Source organism: Mytilus californianus, unplaced genomic scaffold, assembly GCF_021869535.1.
Source record: "Mytilus californianus isolate M0D057914Y unplaced genomic scaffold, xbMytCali1.0.p SCAF_15, whole genome shotgun sequence".
NCBI lineage: Eukaryota > Metazoa > Mollusca > Bivalvia > Mytilida > Mytilidae > Mytilus > Mytilus californianus.
The window spans coordinates 4,846,822-4,866,974 of record NW_026262637.1 but is presented as its reverse complement, the minus strand read 5'-3'; the positions used below and the strand labels follow the sequence as shown (position 1 = coordinate 4,866,974).

The following is a 20,153-nucleotide window of genomic DNA, read 5'->3' as shown; positions in this document are numbered from 1 at the left end:
AAAAACACGTTCTCCAAACGTAACAAATATGTTGTCAATCAAGAAATCAAGCATCTTGATAATGTCAGTTTCAGAGAATGTTTTGTTTTAATCAGAGTAATTCCTTACAAAGTAGGATTTATGCCTCCCTAGGACAACCTGCCGCCTTCTATATAAGGAAATGCCTGTACCAAGTCACGAATATGACATTTGTTTTCCATTCGATTGATGTGTTTGAGCTTTTGATTTTGCCATTTGTTAAGGGACTTTCCATTTTGAATATTCCTTGGAGTATTTTTTTGTTATTTTACTTTTTACATATACTGAAATACATTGAAATATATTTTATTTGATTCTCTACATATTTTTATTATTTAAGAAAATGTGTAAGGATGGTCCCAGGACAATCGCAGTTAGGATTGTACCAAGATATCTTTGTTTTAAATCCTAAGACATGTCTAAGATACGTCCTAAGACCAACCTAAGTAATGTCCTAAGAAACTTTCATTGACATGGCCCCTAATTTATATATTGTTTCCCGGATGATAGCAAATGTACAAATTAAACACAATGTCAGGAATAAATATATACGTCACGTTCGAATTAAACAGTAGACAGTTATCATTCAAAAGTTATGCTGAGGGTGGGGAATCTGTGACCATAAAACCACATGGTTGTTGTATTACATTAATAGAACAGATATTAAATGTTTATTTTTACAGTTACTGATTGTAAATCAACTATACCTCCTCAATCCTGTAAGTAGAAAAAGAAATGTTTGATGTTTCACATAAGTGTATATTCTTGTGCAGTGGCTAATATAAGTTAATAGAAATGTTTGCAAAAATACAGAAATTTCTGCATTTTTAAAACATATAAATTTTAATCTGATTATAAAATCATGATTTAAAACTTTTCCTCACACTATAAAAAAGGTCGAATTATCAACTTAATGGCCATTGAAAGGGAATCGAGTACAACAATAGATCTCCTGGCTGTTTTCCGTATGCAACCTAGTTAGAAATATTTGATATACTATATATAGTACTCTGAAGTATCAATTTTCATTTATTTAGTGCTACAATTAATGACACGTGTTAATATCTGAACCAATTTGTGATTTGACTCTAGTTTTTTTTCTTTTTTTTTAAATTTTTTTTCGATTTTTTATTTCTAAAATTGAATAATAGATGTGCAAATATTAATCAAAGATACAATTTTTGCTACAGAACGTTATTTGCAATCACATATATAATTGTACTTTTGAAATTGACAAAATATAAAAAGGAAATATAAAAAAAACCCTGGCAGAAACACTGTTACAAGATTTATATGTGAATTCATTTCAACATACAGATATAAAGCTTGGTGGTCTATGCACGAAACTAAATGATCACTGTTTAGATGTTGATGCTAAATGTGTGGATGATGGCGGAGGAATCTTCACATGCCGGTGTAAATCAGACTTTCGTCAAATAAATGGAACATGTATTCATCGTAAGAATTTTATTATTAAAATATAATGTTGACAAACACGCAAACAAAAACAATAAAACGGGACCAAAAACACAATGAGGAGCATATATACTAGCAATAAAAAAACAATGACAAAAGAAGGCATACTACCAAATATACACGCTACATAATCTATAAAAGAGTAAAGTGAACAATCACATATTATTCCGATAAGAACAGCGCGTGTTTCAAAAGAAATTACAGAAAATAAACGCAATTTAATACGGATGTTAGAAATAAATGGGCAACATTTACATTATTACAAATCACTTTATATTTGCTGGTTAAAATTCTGCGTTTATATCACCAATTAGAAGCTAATGATAAGATTACACCTTTGCGATAATGGTGACACATACTAATGCATCAGTCATTGTATCTAAAAAACGATTGAATGCTTAATATATCATGATGACTTTACAGGTTAACTTACACCAAGATGTTGTTAAATGAAATTGGATACCCTGCATTTATCATGCTTTTCAATAACATAGGGGCAAGTCCGTGAAATATCCCCTCCTAAATTATTGAAAACTTTCATTCTGTATTGACAATAAAATCTTGGTATAAATTAGATACACTAAATCGGGATAACGCCGTCGAGGTGTATCTTATACATACAGTTTAGTTTTTCCAAGTACATTTATAATGTATCGATAATTCATTATCTGTGATATATTTTAGCTATGCCAATGGTTGATCTTGGTGTAAGATTGTAGCATCTTTTGCATAAACAATGTTCCAATACATTATCTGTGATGTATTTCAGTTATTCCAATTGGTGGTCTGTGTATGGGATTTAAGTATCTTTGTGAAGATATTACCAATACGTTATCTGTGATATATTTCAGTTATTCCAATTGGTGGTCTGTGTATGGGATTTAAGTATCTTTGTGAAGATATTACCAATACATTATCTGTGATATATTTCAGTTATTCCAATTGGTGGTCTGTGTATGGGATTTAAGTATCTTTGTGAAGATATCAATGCACACTGTGTTGCTGATGGTGGTGGTGTTTTCACGTGTCAATGTAAAGAAACATTCATACCTTCCAATGGTAACTGCTTTCAAGACAGATTATATTTTGTATAGATAGAAATAAGAAGATGCGGTATGAGTGCCAATGAGACAATATATAAATCCGAATAAAGGATACATTATACCCTATCTTTGTTTTAGACCTAGAATGTATAAACCAGAACAATTGATGTATCTCATCCATCTTTATTTTGTTTAAACTACATAGTTTATTGTTCATTGCGTATTACATATGGTAGCATCTTACTCTCTCTTCTTAGCGGGTTTTGGTAGATATCCAGATATTTTGTGATTTACTTAAAACATATGTAATGACTTTAGAGTTTACGACTGCAATATGAACATGAAATAATCATTTGAACTTTACTCGAAATGATGCAAAACTTTCATAGGCGCAATATAATTTGCAGAGTGTTATGCACGGAGCTAAATCCGACAAAGATTTTATTCAGTATATCACCATTACTCCATTTCATACATAACACAGGAGAAAATGACGCTTGAGAAAGTTAAAATTGGTTTGACTCATCGATATATCCGTGTTTCTTTCATGTTTTCCTTTGTTATTTCCAGATCCACCAATATGTACAAGTACTCAGTCGACCCCGCAACACAATTCAACACGTAAGTCTCGATCAATGTGAAAGTAATGCACACATCATTGCAAATGGACGTCCATTATATCGGGAGAGTTAATACCTGAAATGATGAAATGAAATGAATTCGTATTGTCCCTTTGGTATTTTCCACGAATTTCCCCCTATATTGATGTACCCGAGGATAATATTTCAAAGTGCTTGTCATCTTAGAATCATGTTCTTGTTTCCGTTACAAGTAGAATACCTTTTGACCTTTTTTTAGATTTTAAGACAATGTCATGTCACATTAACTTATAAAGATCTAGTTCGATTTTGCAAACTTTTACAGTATTTAAAGAGATACGCCTTCAGTATTTAAAATTTTTGATCACTTGATCATCTTATTCTCGTTTGTTTTTTATTTCAGAAAATGTATATCAAAGTTAGTGATTGTGAACCAACGGTGCCTGCTAAAGCCAGTCACTAGAAAATATGCTTTATATATTTGTAAAATAAACGATCTGAGCAAATTTTGTGGCTGAATGTTCTCAGCCAGTAGAACATCTACGAGTTTGACTGTCCCTCTGGTATCTTTCGTCCCTCTTTTCTAATTAAGTACTTATAATGTTTTGTAAAATAAACAATCTGAGCACATTTTGTGGCTAAATACTAGCTTCTTTAACCGTTTTTTTATAATTCCAATTCATAAAGTTTCTTAGATGCATTGTAAATATTAGCACGTTTCGTCTTGATATTTTTTGTTGATGCACTTATTGTTTTGCAATCATAAGCATAAATATAACCATAAAAAATAAAATACAAGTATACAAAATCACAATTACCACATTGCTATGTCATTTTATTTCATGATCCAGATATTCCGCTTTTTGGTGAGTGTTCGGAATTAAATGATACCTGTTCAGATAGTGATGCCGAATGTGTGGATGAAGATGACGGACATGGCGGCGGACATATGTATATGTGTCAGTGTAAATACGACTTTATAGAAATAAAAGGAACTTGTGTTAAACGTAAGATTTTATTGCAAGATCATGTTTTCTAGATCCACCGAAAAGTAGACAATAAATGATAAAAAAGACACTTTGAAACATTTAATCTTCACCTCCACCACTCCAAAAAGAACAAATTAAGATAGACAAAATAAAAATAAAAACAGAGATTAAAAAAATCCACAGAACTAACAAACCAAATAAAAACAAAACCAAACATGACGTGGACTATAAAAATATCCGATAAGAACATCATATCACAAGGAAAACAACCAAAGAGAAATATTACGGATATCACATATAGGTGAATAACGACAGCAGTGAATAACATAAACATCTCAATAAAAGGTCATATATTACATTCTAAGATGTCATTGTTGTGTTTCGTTTGTTAAAATTTGTATTTCAATCAACTATGGGAATGAAGGATATGATTCATTTGCGTAGAATGACTGACGCATGACCATTTTCTTCAGCTTTCTAATTTGTGATCGAGGTTCATTTCACCATGCTATATCGTATCAGACGTTTGTCACATTTCACCATGCTATATCGTATCAGACGTTTGTCACATTTCACCATGCTATATCGTATCAGATGTTTGTCACATTTCACCATGCTATATCGTATCAGACATGCTATATCGTATCAGACGTTTGTCACATTTCACCATGCTATATCGTATCAGACGTTTGTTACATTTCATCATGCTTTATCGTATCAGACGTTTGTCACATTTTACCATGCTATATCGTATCAGATGTTTGTCACATCACTTGACTGCAAAGTTTACCGAATTCTTTATATTCTTACACATATTGGCCATGGATAAAAGTTTCGTCCTATCTGTCAGAGGAATTACAAATCAGAGTTTCCTTAAATTTGGTATCAAGCTGCATTTGAGAATGTTATATCGTATGAGGCGTTTTCAGATCCACTGTTTAACAACCTTCTGTATTCCGAATACCTATATATTCTAACACATACTGGCCATGTGTAACATTTTGGATTTCAGTATCTCTGGGGAAAGCAATGCACCGATACTATATCTGTCATATATTTCAGTTATTCCTATTGATGGTCTGTGTTTAGGATATGAGAAACTCGGGCTCTGTGCCGATAGTAATGCGCACTGTATTGATGATGGTGGAGGGAGTTTGACGTGTCAGTGTAGAAAACCATTTATACCTGCCAATGGTAAATGTAAACAAAGTAAGATAATTTTCTGTAAAGAGAATTTATAAATCGGAACAATTGATACACCATATCGTCTCTTTTCATTAAATCTATGTAATAATAAAAAAGAAACGTTTGTAGTCTGTTTTACACTGCGTATTATATAAGCATTTTAAAAAACTCTTCTTACCTGTTTATTTCTTCTTCAAACATCTAGATATTTTGTGATTTGCTGACAGCATTTCAAATAACTTTGCAACATAATCATGTGATAAACATTTTAAGTTTCTGATTCTCATGAAATTTTATCGGGGTAACATATTTTGCAGACTGTTTCTTTATGAGCCCTAGATTAATTAAGTACTTATTAAAATTAATAAGATTTTTTCAATAGCATCATTGCTACGTCCACGTTGCTTGGGAAATCCTACATAATAATGTTAAAATTGATTCTTGAAAAAAGTAAAAAATGGTTTCAGCTACTGTCAGTGTTTAATTTATATACATGTATATATATATTTTTTTAATTAATAATGGAAAATGACGGATAAGATTCATTTCGTAGATCGACTCACGCGTTACTATTTTTTTTTTGGCTTCCTTATTTAGGATCGAGCTTCATTTCATCATGGTATCAGGCGTTTTGTCAGATTACTTGGTTTCAATATTTTGTTTACCGAGTTCTTATATATTCTTACACTCATTGGTCATGGATGAAATTCGTCATAGCATCTTGTTGAAGGCCGTACTTTGACCTATAATGGTTTACTTTTACAAATTGTGACTTGGATGGAGAGTATCTCATTGGCACTCATACCACATCTTCTTATATCTATATATGTATTTGTCTGAGGAACTAAAAATCGGAGGTTCCTTATATTTGTTGATATATTCTTACACATACTGATCATCTATAAAATTTTGGATTTTACTATCTCGTGGAAGAGTAAAAGATTGATACCATATCTGTAATATGTTTCAGTTATTCCTGTTGGTGATCGGTGTGTAGGATTAGAGCCTCTCTGTGCCGATAGTAACGCACATTGTATTTATGATGGTGGAGAAGGTTTGACGTGTAAGTGTAGAGATCCATTTATACCTGCCAATGGTAAATGTATTCAAGGTAAGACAATTTTCTGTAAAAAGAATTTATAAATCGGAACAATTGATACACCTCATCATCCCTTTTTATTAAACTCTCATTATAAAAAAAGGTTTGTACTTTGTTTTACATAGCGTATTATATAAGCCTCTGAAATACTCTTCTAACCTGTTTTTTTCTTCTTGAAATATCTAGATATTTTGTGATTTGATGACAGCATTTCCAATGACTTTGCTACATAATTATGCGATGAGTATTTTAACTATTTTATTCTCAAGAACTTTTATCGGGGTAATGTAATTTGCCGATTGTTTCATAATGAGCAAAATGAATTAATTCATATCTAGAGTCATATTAAGTATTTATGAAAATGGATAAGATTTTTTCAATAGCACCATTGCTCCGTCAACGTTGTTCAGGAAATCATACATACCAATGTTTAAACTAATCTTTGACAAAAGTAAAAAAAACGGTTTTAGCTACTATCAGTGTTTAATTCATATTTTTGTCTCTACTTCAAGGTCCACCCAGTAGTACAAGTACCCAATCGAGTACACATACAAAGACTTCACGTAAGTCTCTATCGTAAAGTGGTTATACTAAAACAGCATGTATAGAATCAAAGACGTGTAAACAGAATGAATTGGTATGGATGACTAAAGAATTGATAACGTTATAAGTAAACGACGCAAGACACAATAATACAGCGTTATTCTTCTGTATGTGATTTCCAACATTCTCCGTCCCAAGAAAAATACAACTTTTGAAATAAAAAAAAATACTAGTTTTACTTCCTCTTCTTTATATATTTAGTATAAGTGAGATGGCCTAGTAGTCAGCGCTCCTCTGCTTCAGTTAAATTCAGAAATGTAAATTGTAAAACAAAGTGCATTACATCAAAATTAAGTAGTATTCTGCTCACTTTTTATCTCCTTATTCAGTTTGAAATGTCAAAAGTTGAATCGAAGTTGTATTTATTCTACTTTCAGACGTCAGCATCACAACAATGACAACTACAAAACAAACAACAATAACATGTACGTATGTTAGTGTTCAGAGGAAGTAAGATGGTCAAAATTGATAAATTATACTAAAAAATTAGACAAATATGAGAGTAAATAAAGAATTGTACCTACCTGTTTGACATATATTATTTCCCACATCTTATTCTGTGTTCGTGTTTAAACTTATTTTATTTGCTAAAAACCAGCAAAATGGAAAAGACACAAGTAATTCATACTTATGAAGTCTTCTCCATAAAACAGTATAAGTAATAAACTCAATAAACGAGAGGAAAAACTTCAAACTCATAAGTCAAAAACAAACTCACAATGCCATGGCAAAAAACAAAAAAATAAAGAAAAGACAACAACAGTATAGGAACTAAAGACTGAGTAACACGAATCCCAACAAAAACCAGGGGTGATTCGGAAGGGTAAGCAGATTCTTCTTCACTAGTGGCACCTGTCGTGCTGCTCAAGTAAGTACAAACCCGATGATAAGTTTTATTCGGTGAACAGAGGACGGGATTGTGATTACGACAATTGTAACATATCCGTCGTCATCTGTGAAACAGATATTCTATAACGGTTAACCAACTTGTGATGCAGTCCGTAACATTTTCGACGGGATGATTTCAACTTAGCCACTTTGAACTCTTGGTTCAATACATTAAATCAAATTGGTTAAATAGATTAAATCAAATGTATGCTCTTTTATTTATGATTCAGTAATTCCATTGGGCGAATTTTGTTACCCGGGTTGGTCAAATGGAGTTTGTTACGACCCCTATTCTCGTTGCTTAAGTGCAGGAGAGGAAGTATATTTCTGCTCATGTATATCTAGATACCATGACATAAATGGAACTTGTGTTTTAGTTCAAGGTATTTCATTTGACTATATATTACATGTAATTAATAAGAAATGAAATCATTGTAATTTTTATTTAATCTACTACAAACGTCCATTGAACTAAAAAAAAATGTATTAAATCCAAATAAAAGGATTTCTGCGAAATTTGTTCTTGATTAAAACATTGCCAAAAGATGATGTCAGGTTAATTTTGCTAGTTCGTTTTCTTTTGCAAAGAATGTGTCGTTAATTAAATAGAAAAGAAAGGATGTGGTTTGCTCGTGTGTATATATTTTTGTGATAAATTTTATACTTATGATTCTCTGTTACTCAATGCTCAATAGACACACATGGTTCGAACGGACTGAAATTCAAGCAGGAGTTAAATCCATAGTTATCGGTAAGAACGACACACTGAATCAGCTGAAATGTATGTGCTTGTAATCAGAAACTACGATAAACTATAATATTGTATTATACTTTTATAATACAATATTTGTATTAACTGAAAATGCTTCAATTATATTCAGTAAAGATAATTGTTTTAAAAACAATGCATTTCATCAAAAGTAAGTAGTATTCGTCTCACTCTTTATCTTCTAAATGGGATTTAAATGTAAAATGTTGAAAAAAAAATGATTTTATTCTACTTTCAGACGTCACGACAATGAAAACTCCACCATCAACAACAGTAACATGTACGTATCTTGGTGTTTAGATGAAGTAAGATGGTAAAATAAGGTATACTAGTACTCAAACCAATCCTAAATATGAGATTAAATAACGAATTATACAATCAATGCCCGTCAAAACTCATTTAAAAAATCTAATTGTCAATATGATCACGGATATGTACTACAGTAAATGAATAATAAAATATTCTTTTTTATGTATGATCCAGTAATTCCATTGGACGGATTTTGTTACCCGGATTATTCAACTGGAAATTGTTCTGATCCAAATTCCAGCTGCGTGGACGGAGGAGAAGAAATATTTGTCTGCTCATGTATATCTGGATACAATGGCATAAATGGAACTTGTGTTTTAGTTCAAGGTATTCCATTTAACTGTATATATATAAGTAAGGAATGAAAGCATTGTCATTTTTATCTAATGTACTGCAAGTTTATATTTTGAACTCAAAAGAAAAGGCATTACATGAAAATTAAAAGACTTCTGCGAAATTTGTTCTTGCTTAAAACATTGCCACAGCATGATGTCAGGTTAAGTTTGTTAAGTACGTTTTGCTGTCGAAATACTCGTCATTAATTTGTTGGTTACATTTGCTCGTGTTCACAAACTTGTGTGCCCTATTTTATAGTAATAAAATTGAGAATGGAAATGGGGAATGTGTCAAAGAGACAACAACCCGACCGAAGAGCAGAAACAGCCGAAGGCCACCAATGGGTCTTCATCACAGCGAGAAAATCCCGCACCCGGAGGCGGGCTTCAGCTGGCCCCTAAACAAAATGTGTACTAGTTCAATGAAAATGGACGTCATACTAAACTCCAAAACATATAAATGAACTAAAATTAAAAAACATACAAAACTAACAAAGGCCAGAGGCTCCTAACTTGGGACAGGCACAAAATGCGGCGAGGTTAAACATGTTTTCTGAGATCTCAGCCCTCCTCCTATACCACTAGCCAATGTAGAATAAACAAACACACAGCAATACGCACAGTAAAACTCAGTTTAAAAGAAGTCCGAGTCAGATGTCAGAATAGGTAACAAAAGAAAATGAGCAAAATAATAATGATACATAAATTAACAAAGGACTACTAGCAGTTACTGACATGCCAGCTCTAGACCTCAATTAAACTGATTGAAAGATTCATAGAACAAGTATGGTCGGGATGGACTGAAATTCGAGCATCATTTAAATGCATGGTTCTTGGGTAAAATGACGCGTTGAAGCAGTGAATGTAGTTGATTACTTTGTTTTAAATTTGATTTATTGTGCTATTTCGTAGCGGTCAGTTTTTATTGGTGGAGGAAGCTAGGGTGCCTGGAGAAAACCACAGACCTTAGGCAGGAAAACTAACAATCCTAGTCAATTAAGATAAGAGACGAGCTCACCTGCCACGTGCGGGATTCGAACTTACAACCTGAGTGTTGACAGGCTAGTGATACAGTAGTTCGATTACTTAGACTACTGGGCACCAAGGCCCCTTTTAAATTCAGAAATTAGATGATAGTATTGTAATATTAAAATTGTATTTCAAATGTAGGTTCTACAGTGAATCATGTTACAACAACGTCAAGAACAAGTGCCCATAAGACTACGATGACTTCTCCTTCACAAAGAAGTAAATCTCAACATAAGTAGATTTATATATAAGGCAATTAAATAAACCAATTAAGTCTCTTTGTTTTGATTTTAATCTGTATGATAAAATCATTCATTATATATCTTGCAGCATTAAAGCTGGAAATAGCTATCGATTTGTAAGCAACTTCAAATCTATTAAATCAAAGTAAAAAACTTATGAGCGCGATATCTCATTTTATTTCTTGATAAAAGATCTACATGGACGTAATGATAGACATGATGTTATAAATACACCAGTCGGTTCGGAATAAAAATATAAAATGTGTTTATATCAATCTGCTGAATTTAGTAATACAACTAATGCAACTGATGCTAAAGAGAGGCGAAAGATACCGAAGGGACATTCAAACTCATATGTCGAAAATAAACTGACAACGCCATGGCTAAACAAGAAAAAGACCAACAGACTAACAATAGTACAAAAAACGCGACATAGAAAACTAAAGACTGAGCAACACGAACCCCACCAAAAACTGGGGGTGATCTCAGGTGCTCCGGAAGGGTAAGCAGATCCTGCTCCACATGTGGTACCTGTCATGTTGCTCATGCTAGTACAAACCAGGTAATAAGTCTAATTCTGTAGGTCACATTCGGGTAAAGGGGACGGGATTGTAGTTACGACATTGGGAACATATCCGCTATCATCAGTGAATCGGATATTCCGGAACGGTCAACCAACTCGTGATGGCGTCCGTAAAATTAACGAAGGGATGATTTCAACTACACCACTTGGAACTCTTGGTTTAATAGCTTCCTTGTAAGCAGCAACCCTCTATCAAGGAAATCATGATAGGAAATACAAGCACTGGAGTATCGTATCAACATACGCATTTGAACACTAGCAATTGAATGAAGTACAAATATGCTTTGTTTCTCTCAAGAATCTACAAGACAACATCACGGGCAACTTCAACAAAAACTACTACCATGGATAGACTAATGGATTTTTTTGTCTTAATTTGTTTATATATATATGTTCTAAGCAGAGACAATATTATTCAAAACACGGCATTTTATGAGTCATGCAGTTTTGGGTAAATTTAACCATGTAAATGTTTAATTAGTTTATACCCCTGATATACCTTTTATCGAATACTGATGATTCACAGTGATTATTGCTTTTTTGTTTGTATTTATGAATGTTACCATGAATCAATCGACATAAATTACAAACAATGGATGAAAATCAGTATACATTTCTTTTTATGGTTACTTTGCCGCTTTGAACATGCACATAATGTCATTTTGTATTTTGTAGCAGATAATTATTACGTGTACGGAGGAAAATATTTTCATATTCCTTTTTCATAACACCGATTACTATGCATGTTTTTGAAGAAAACATTTTACTTTCAGCACCAGAAAATCCTCCAAAATTTAGCTTAGACAAAGTTCATGCAACTACATCCATTCAGGGACGGATTTTATATCCACAAGATTCTTTGAGTACTGCTGTCACAATATTAGTGGACGGTAAACCGACTCCAAGCTTTCACATTTATGGGACTTATTTTTCCATCAATCATCTTTCACCTGGTATCTGTTATGCCGTACAACTTGCTTTGGTAGTTAATTCACTCAGCAGGAAATCAGGGATACAAACAGGATGTACATGTGAGTTAACAAACTACGTAAAATAAAAAGGATACTTCATCAATTTACATAAACTACATCAGAAAGGCTCTAACCCAATTATGCGAAACACATGAATGTATAGCTTTTCCATTATGTGAGGAGCTTAATTTCCAGAATGGACCTCGCTTGCAAAGCTCAATACATCAACTTTGCATGAGGTCTTGGAAAGTTCAATAACACTTTATTGATTTGGTATCTTTAAAAATATGATAATATATATGTGTTTAAATGATGTTAAATATAGGTCAATGTAACAGTAATCCAACGAATAAAATAGCTTTAGACACCACCAGGGAAATTTGCAGTTGTATATATACAATGTCAAGCGTTTACATGTCCCGACTGCATACAATTTGTGAATAAAAATAAAAAGCAATAAAAATCTGCCATCAACACTAATGCCGTTTACTAAAAAACCAAAAGGCATCCAAAAACCCCATTCAGAAATAAAAATGAAAACAACACCTTATAAGTTTCAAGTGTCCGAAGCGCTTTTCTGGATTTAGCTTAACCAGGAACGCTCAAAGCCGAATATTAGAAAGCCGAGGATGTATAAGAACCGAAACAGTTGAAGAGCTGGATCACAAAAAAGGACCCAAAAAAGCCAAATACATCTAAGCTCAACTTTGCCTGAGGGAGTTGAAACCTTAGTTTCTTTATAATTTCAAAATTTTTTAACGGACAATCTCAGAAAGGTTTGTTATAAATCATGTCAGTATCGAAGTTCTGATTACTGAGCTGATGATACCCTCGTGGACTGATGATAGTCCACGAGCAGAGGTATCGACTCACTGCTGTAAATAATGAAAACACGTTTTTGTTACATTTCATATTTAAATACATACGACAACCACCGACAAGGCTATGATAAAAAAATATAATCAAATTAAAAATACCCCCCTTAAAAAAAAAACAAACAAAAACAAAAACAAGGATCAAGAATCCATGCGAAAGACATATTTTTCGGAAGCGGATTTTTGTATGAAACAACGTACCACAGAACATATCGTGACTTTCATTACTAAAACAACTATTAGTCATTAAAACATAAATACGGGAAATGTTATCATGCATAACATATACAATCTATTACAATTATTATTGGAATTTGATGCGACTGTCATACAAGTGAGAGGTTTAGCTAGCTATAAAACCAGGTTCAATCCACCATTTTCTACATAAGAAAATGCCTGTACCAAGTCAGGAATATGACAGTTGTTATCCATTCGTTTGATGTGTTTGAGCTTTTGATTTTGCCATTTGATTAGGGACTTTCTTCTTTGAATTTTCCTCGGAGTTCAGTATTTTTGTGATTTTACTTTTTACGTGGTCAATTATCTGGTATTCTTACTTTTTTTAGATCCTGATGCTCCGAACAATTTGAAATCACTACAACAAACTACAGAGAAAATAGCACTTAACATTACAAAAGGGTTAGGGCATTTTGACCATTTCATAGTTTACGTAAATGGCAAACAACAGGGTACAATTCAAAATTTAACAGGGCCATTCATTTATTACGTTATAAATGGTTTAGATGCCGGAATGTCTTACACGGTATATGTTGTAGCAGTGGCCAATGGGTTAAATAGTGCAGCATCTAATACACTACAGACCCAAACATGTAAGTATTTATGATTCTGTTTATAAGAATACTTAGATTGATTGATTGTTGGTTGCTTAACTTCCAGGGACAAATATTTCATGCATGTTCAGGACGATGGAATACTTCGACAAAGTATGTATATGAGACAAAATATAAATGAATTAAGGTTAACAAGATATCAAAAAAATAGGTGGAACACTGCTGTTATTGTCAATCATCATGACAGGAATTACAAGGTCTTCGACAACAATTTATAATATTTACCACTTACAGCTTGAAAAAGGAGAAAGCTATAATGTGTGACTTAATTACCCTGCGATACATATCGGAAACCTCCAAAAATGTTATTGTGAGGAAATGTATTAGGAAATAATTTCGTATATTATTTGCGGGAAAAAAATGTTCATTCCGAAAAAGTAAAAATAGTCTTAGTATCTAAACCCGGAATACCGGTATATGCTTCTTTAAGATAGTGTCTAAAATGTATTTTGTATAATATAAGTATACGTATATATATATATATAAAAACTCATCATTACATATGAAATCGGCAAGGTTTTCGTCATTCGCACTATACTTTCTGTTTACATGAGACAAAGACTTTTCTGCTTTCTTGATCACTTGTGTTGTTGTTAACTGTTGTTAATTTGTAGGATGTACTTTTTATTTCAGTATCATGATGCCTTGACCGAGTATAATGAATGATTTACATGTTTCTGATATCTGTTTAATATTCAGATCCGTTTCCACCATCAAAGATAGTGATGATAAGACATGATCACAATTCAATTGATGTCAACATCTTCAAAGGCCATGGACATGCCGACTATTACAACGTTTATTTAAATGACAAGAAGGTCAAACAACTTGGAGTATGTAAATCCACAATCAATACAGTACTATGTCATATAGATAGCCTAAGTCCACATACATTCTACAGTATTTATGTTATAGCTGTATCAAATGGGTATAATAGCACTCGTTCTCAAGAACTTCACATACAAACAGGTATGTCGGAATTTTGATTAAGATCGCAGTAACATTGTTTAAGCGAACAAAATCTTTCTTATTAGCACCATAATAAAACTTACAAATAATATAACATAGTTAATGAAAAGTGAATTATCCATAACCATTTCAAACTAACTTAAACGGTCATATGCTTAACAAGTTAATATCAAAAGCCATATAAACGCCATAAGAATAAAATGATGGCTCATTTTGCGGCTACATTTCTAGTGAATATTTCAAATCCGATTTAAACAATCGAGCATACTCTGCACTAGCAAAACGATTACGAAAAAAAGTCTGGCAAATCATTAAAATTGTTTTGTACAAAATTTGAAATACATATAAGTCGATGCAGAAGTGTCTGTTCTTACTTTTCCGACGTCGCCAGTGCGTCGACTTTTTTTTTTATTAAAGGCAATATGGTAGAATAAAGGGACAAAATAGGCAATATAAGGTCAACGATCAGAACAGTATATCATACAATTGCACAATTGATATTCTAATGAACAAATTTGAGGTACATTTGCATGAAATATAAGATTTATCATTTGTATAAGTGGAGCAAAAATATTTTTAGACTTTAAAAAAAAAAATGTAGAATAAAGGGACAAAATAGGCAATATAAGATCAACGATCATAACAGTATATAATACAATTGCACAATTGATATTCTAATGAACAAATGTGAGGTACATTTGCATGAGACATAAGATTTATCATTTGTATAAGTGGAGCAAAAATATTTTTAGACTTTAAAAAAAAATGTACTCTTATTTCTATTCTAGATGTAGCGGCATCAAAGTCTCATTTTTCGGCAGGTGTGATTGCTGGTATCTCTGTTGCTTGTATTGTAGGGATATCTATACTATTAGCAATATCGTGGTTTGTTATCAGGCCTAGACTCCTGAAAAGACGATCAGGTAAGAAACAAATCATTTATTGGAATTAGTAATCGTTAATTTTACCGCTAAATTGTATTTTTGTATAATTTCAGGTTCTTTTGATGTATAAAAAAATGATGCTAAATTAGAAACAATTTTTTTTTGTACCGAACACCTCTTCCGCATTGCACTATAAATCAGAGCATAAAACTATTACGTTTTATTTGGAAGCTTAAATCATTAAAGGACTATCATCTTCATCAGATTCGACAGTGAATAAAACTTATAAAGACAAAAGCCTTAAAATCAAAAAGCGTAAGAATCAGATAGCGTCTAAAATAATAGGAAAATAAAAGAAAAAAAAACCACTAATAGTATACGTAGATATTTTAAATAAATGTCCGGAGTAAATCTTAGTTTACGTGCAATAACTTAATTCTGTAAATGAAATGTAAATTGTAACATCATTCCCTGGGGAAACAGTGAGGTACCAGAGGATAAAAAACCCCATTAAAACCAATGAAAATTTATTAACTTAAATAACTTTTTCACTTTCTCTTGGATTTGAGAGTTTTTAATGTCCTCTTGGTATCGTTTGCCTCTTGTTTTAACAATGTTTTTTTTCTAATAACAGACAACCGCACAATCCCAATGTGTTATAAATAAATGGGATATAGATACACTTCAATGAATCTCGCTCCCCTGCAACAAATACTAGTAACCAAACGACGTATAGAGCTTAAAATAGTCACAAAAAATGCTCAAGTGTCTATACAGTATAGCGAGCTTTCAATCGCGCCAAACTGACAACGGTTTTGAATAAATCAAACGAATGAATATCCACACGGAAAAAAAATTAATGTAGAAAGCTCATTTATACTTATAATTATCATGAAAGTAAGAAGATGTTGTATGATTACCAATGAGAGAACTCTCCAGCAGACATTGAAGTTAACAACTATAAGTCACCGTACGGCCTTCAACAATGAGCAAATCCCATACCGCGTAGTCGGCAGTAAAAGGCCCGACATGACAAATATAAAACAATACAAACGAGAAAACTGATTTATGTACAAAAGAAAGAACGAAAAACAAATATGATATACAGAAAGAAACGACAACCACGATATACAGACTCATGATTTGGGACAGGCACATACATAATGTGGCGGGGTTAAACATGTTTGTGTTTGCTCAACCCTCCACTAACCTGGGATAGTGGTGTAACAGTTCTACATAAAAACAAACTACAAAAATCAGTTGGAAAGGGTTTAACTCATCAGATCGATACAAAACCGAAAGACATCTACCTCACACATAGGCCGGACGTGGCAGGGTTTTTATACATCCCTAACAACAAAAAAGACACTAAGTACAGATCTGAGAGTACTCACAGTTACTGACAGCTAGTTCAAATCCAATAACAACTTATAAAATAAATCTAAGACTAAAATATCGATCAGTACACATCCAATGTTCTGAATAGTTAATTGATTGAAATATTATATTTTTAACCTTTGTTGAAGCTTCATAGCAAAGATAGAACACATTGAGTATGAAATTGTAATTTTCAGATCAACAGATCTTACTTGGCAGGTATGACTAAACTGTAAAGATAGATAAGTTCAAATAAAAGTAAATTAGAAATGGTTTACATAATCGTAGAATGGTTTGTTTTTAATAATGTAACATCAAGAGAGACTTCGCAACAAAAAAACTTAAGATTAGTATCAGAAAATGTTTGAATTATATTGATAATTGTGCTTCAACAGTATACAGTCCTATTTACAAGTTATGAATACGATAAACACTAGGGATGACTCTGACGTTGGTCACGAGTTGAATATTCTCTTATTTTATCTTTGAATTAATTATTGATTTTAAAATGTAAAGAAAATGCAAGGACAATGTATATTTTTCTTTGCATTCTCATTTCGCTTTGATGAAATGGCATTTGCTTATTTGACACAGAAAAGCCATTCAAAAAGACAAAAACACACAAGCTACAAATATGAGAGTACAAACTCGCAGCTAGGAAATGCTAGATCAGAGCCAATTCCCCCTAAACATTAATCATGTTCTCCAAGACTACAATTTTAATCAGTTAAGTGTTAGACGTCATAACCAGGCTGAGGAAAAAAGAGACTTTTTGCAATACCAAAATATAAGGTCTTGATTGAAAATATATTGAATTGTTGATTTGTCTTTCACATATGAAATCACGGTAATCTTTACATCCAATTTAACATTTTGAATTATTTGATTCAGTTGTGATAATTTGAACATGTATGCAATCTATTAGTTGCCCTTTAGTGTTAGATTTGCATTTTACTTTTCTTTTTATCATTGATGTTGAAAGTAACAAATTACAAATGATGCATTCTTTTATAAAATGCGCCACTTTTAACTGCTTATCTGAAGGACTACATTTTCTTGAAACCTAGATGTTTTTAGCACATATTTTGTTGATACATTGAATTGCTTTATTCACAGTGATAATTTATTAAGAATGAACGAAGATCGTTTATGATGGAACAGAACAACATTCATTGCCAAGTTTCTGCTATAGATCTGAAATTCAACGAAAAGACGTTGTTTGAAATGATGACATTAACAGGACAAGTCGTGCCTGTTTCGCACGAGAAACTACTATGAACTTCATTGTAATAATGTGTTGCTGGAATCAATCTGAATCCTGTTTTTCGTTTTGATTTAACCCAAGTGTTCTGTTGATGAAATTCATTTGTCTGAAAATGCTTTTGTGTTATTATTTTATCTTAAGATTGAGAATGGAAATGGGGAATGTGTCAAAGAGACAACAACCCGACCAAGGAGCAGAAAACAGCCGAAGTACACCAATGGGTCTTCAACACAGCGAGAAAATCCCGCACCCGGAGGCGGGCTTCATCTGGCCCATAAACAAAAATGTGTACTAGTTCAATGAAAATGGACATATAAATGAACTAAAATTAAAAAGCATACAAGACTAACAAGTGCCAGAGGCTCCTGACTTGGGACAGGCGCAAAAATGCGGCGGGGTTAAACATGTTTTGTAAGATCTCAACCCTCCCTCTATACCTCAAGCCAATGTAGAATAAAAAAAAACACACAGCAATACGCACAGTAAAACTCAGTCTAAAAGAAGTCCGAGTCCGATGTCAGAATCGGTGACAAAAGAAACTAAGCAAAATGACAATGATACATAAATTAACAAAAGACTACTAGCAGTTCCTGACATGCCAGCTCCAGACCTCAATTAAACTGATTGCAAGATTATGTCTCCATCATATGAAAATCGAGCACAATCCCTCCCGATAGGGGTTAGGTATCATACCATCATTAAATATATGAGAAGAACATACTCCGTATCATGCCAACAACTGGTTTTAGAATAAATGTGTTTATTTCCGATGAAAAGACCCTATGAGTGAATCAATATTAAAACCAAAATATGCCATCTTAAATGACCTGACAACAGTTTCGTAACTATATCCCGTCTGAATAAGTCTGTTTAAAGGTTTGGTTAACTTTTGAGGTGAATATCGACGTTTTTGTGCTTTGTATATAATATTATCATAAAAGATTGGATGTGAAATACCTGAACCTATAAGATGTCTGCATGTTGATTTATATTTACGAATGATGTCCTTGTACCGATGATAAAATTGCGTAAATGTTTTGATTAGTTTGTGATATCGAAAACCCTGGTGTAATAATTTTCAGTAATACAGAGGTGTCTTACCTTTAATAAAAAAGTGAATAAGAATAGTTATGACGATTATCAAAAATTTGACACGAATTATATGACGAAAATGAAAAGCTGGTCGAAATGATAGAAAGTCGGAAAATAAGGGAATATTTCATAAATATAAGTATGCATGTAATTCTTAATATCTTGTTCAACTCAACATAATCTTTTAGATATACAGATTCTAATTCATACACATGATTTATATTCACTAAAACAATCTGTCATCTGTTAATCATTTAGCTTCTACAACCAAAGTAACTAGGAAAAAGAGACACTGGATTGATTTATGTGATTAATTCCTTTTGACGGATGGAATCAATCTTTTAACCAACAAGGGACAGAGGTTGTTCACGACTTGACTCAAATTTTGAGTACATTTCATTGCAAAGAATATTCAACATCACATTTGTAGGTAGTGGGACGTTAAGCAGTCACCAAAAGATGCCAAAGTATAGTTAATCGCATAAGTCGAGAACAATCTGACAACGCCATGGCAAAAAAAAATAAATAATAAAAACGAAAAACAACCAAAAGACATACAACAGAAAACACAACATAGAAAACCAGTCAACCAAAGTATTGAATTTGATAGATGTCTATAGTTTTATATAAATATTATGTTTTTCTGAGTTACATAGTTTTTGACATCTTTCAAAGATATAAACGCATTTGAGTTAATCAAAGG

General features: G+C 32.5%; 1 protein-coding gene across 1 annotated transcript in view; it reads left to right on the top strand.

Annotated features, from left to right (window-relative positions):
* Nucleotides 1-18,410, top strand: part of LOC127725235 (uncharacterized) — a 28,397-nt gene extending 9,987 nt beyond the window's left edge. The window contains exons 5-23 of the mRNA XM_052232095.1: nucleotides 702-737; nucleotides 1,336-1,476; nucleotides 2,428-2,553; nucleotides 3,108-3,158; nucleotides 3,988-4,143; nucleotides 5,188-5,334; nucleotides 6,281-6,421; nucleotides 6,922-6,972; nucleotides 7,390-7,437; nucleotides 8,131-8,283; nucleotides 8,908-8,949; nucleotides 9,153-9,305; nucleotides 10,484-10,561; nucleotides 11,941-12,198; nucleotides 13,580-13,843; nucleotides 14,564-14,833; nucleotides 15,622-15,756; nucleotides 17,292-17,313; nucleotides 18,211-18,410. Coding sequence (XP_052088055.1) covers nucleotides 2,451-2,553; nucleotides 3,108-3,158; nucleotides 3,988-4,143; nucleotides 5,188-5,334; nucleotides 6,281-6,421; nucleotides 6,922-6,972; nucleotides 7,390-7,437; nucleotides 8,131-8,283; nucleotides 8,908-8,949; nucleotides 9,153-9,305; nucleotides 10,484-10,561; nucleotides 11,941-12,198; nucleotides 13,580-13,843; nucleotides 14,564-14,833; nucleotides 15,622-15,756; nucleotides 17,292-17,313; nucleotides 18,211-18,247 — 2,109 coding nt within the window. The 5' untranslated portion in view covers nucleotides 702-737; nucleotides 1,336-1,476; nucleotides 2,428-2,450 and the 3' untranslated portion in view covers nucleotides 18,248-18,410. The remainder of the gene's footprint in view (nucleotides 1-701; nucleotides 738-1,335; nucleotides 1,477-2,427; nucleotides 2,554-3,107; nucleotides 3,159-3,987; nucleotides 4,144-5,187; nucleotides 5,335-6,280; nucleotides 6,422-6,921; nucleotides 6,973-7,389; nucleotides 7,438-8,130; nucleotides 8,284-8,907; nucleotides 8,950-9,152; nucleotides 9,306-10,483; nucleotides 10,562-11,940; nucleotides 12,199-13,579; nucleotides 13,844-14,563; nucleotides 14,834-15,621; nucleotides 15,757-17,291; nucleotides 17,314-18,210) is intronic.
* Nucleotides 18,411-20,153: the final 1,743 nt, after the last annotated feature.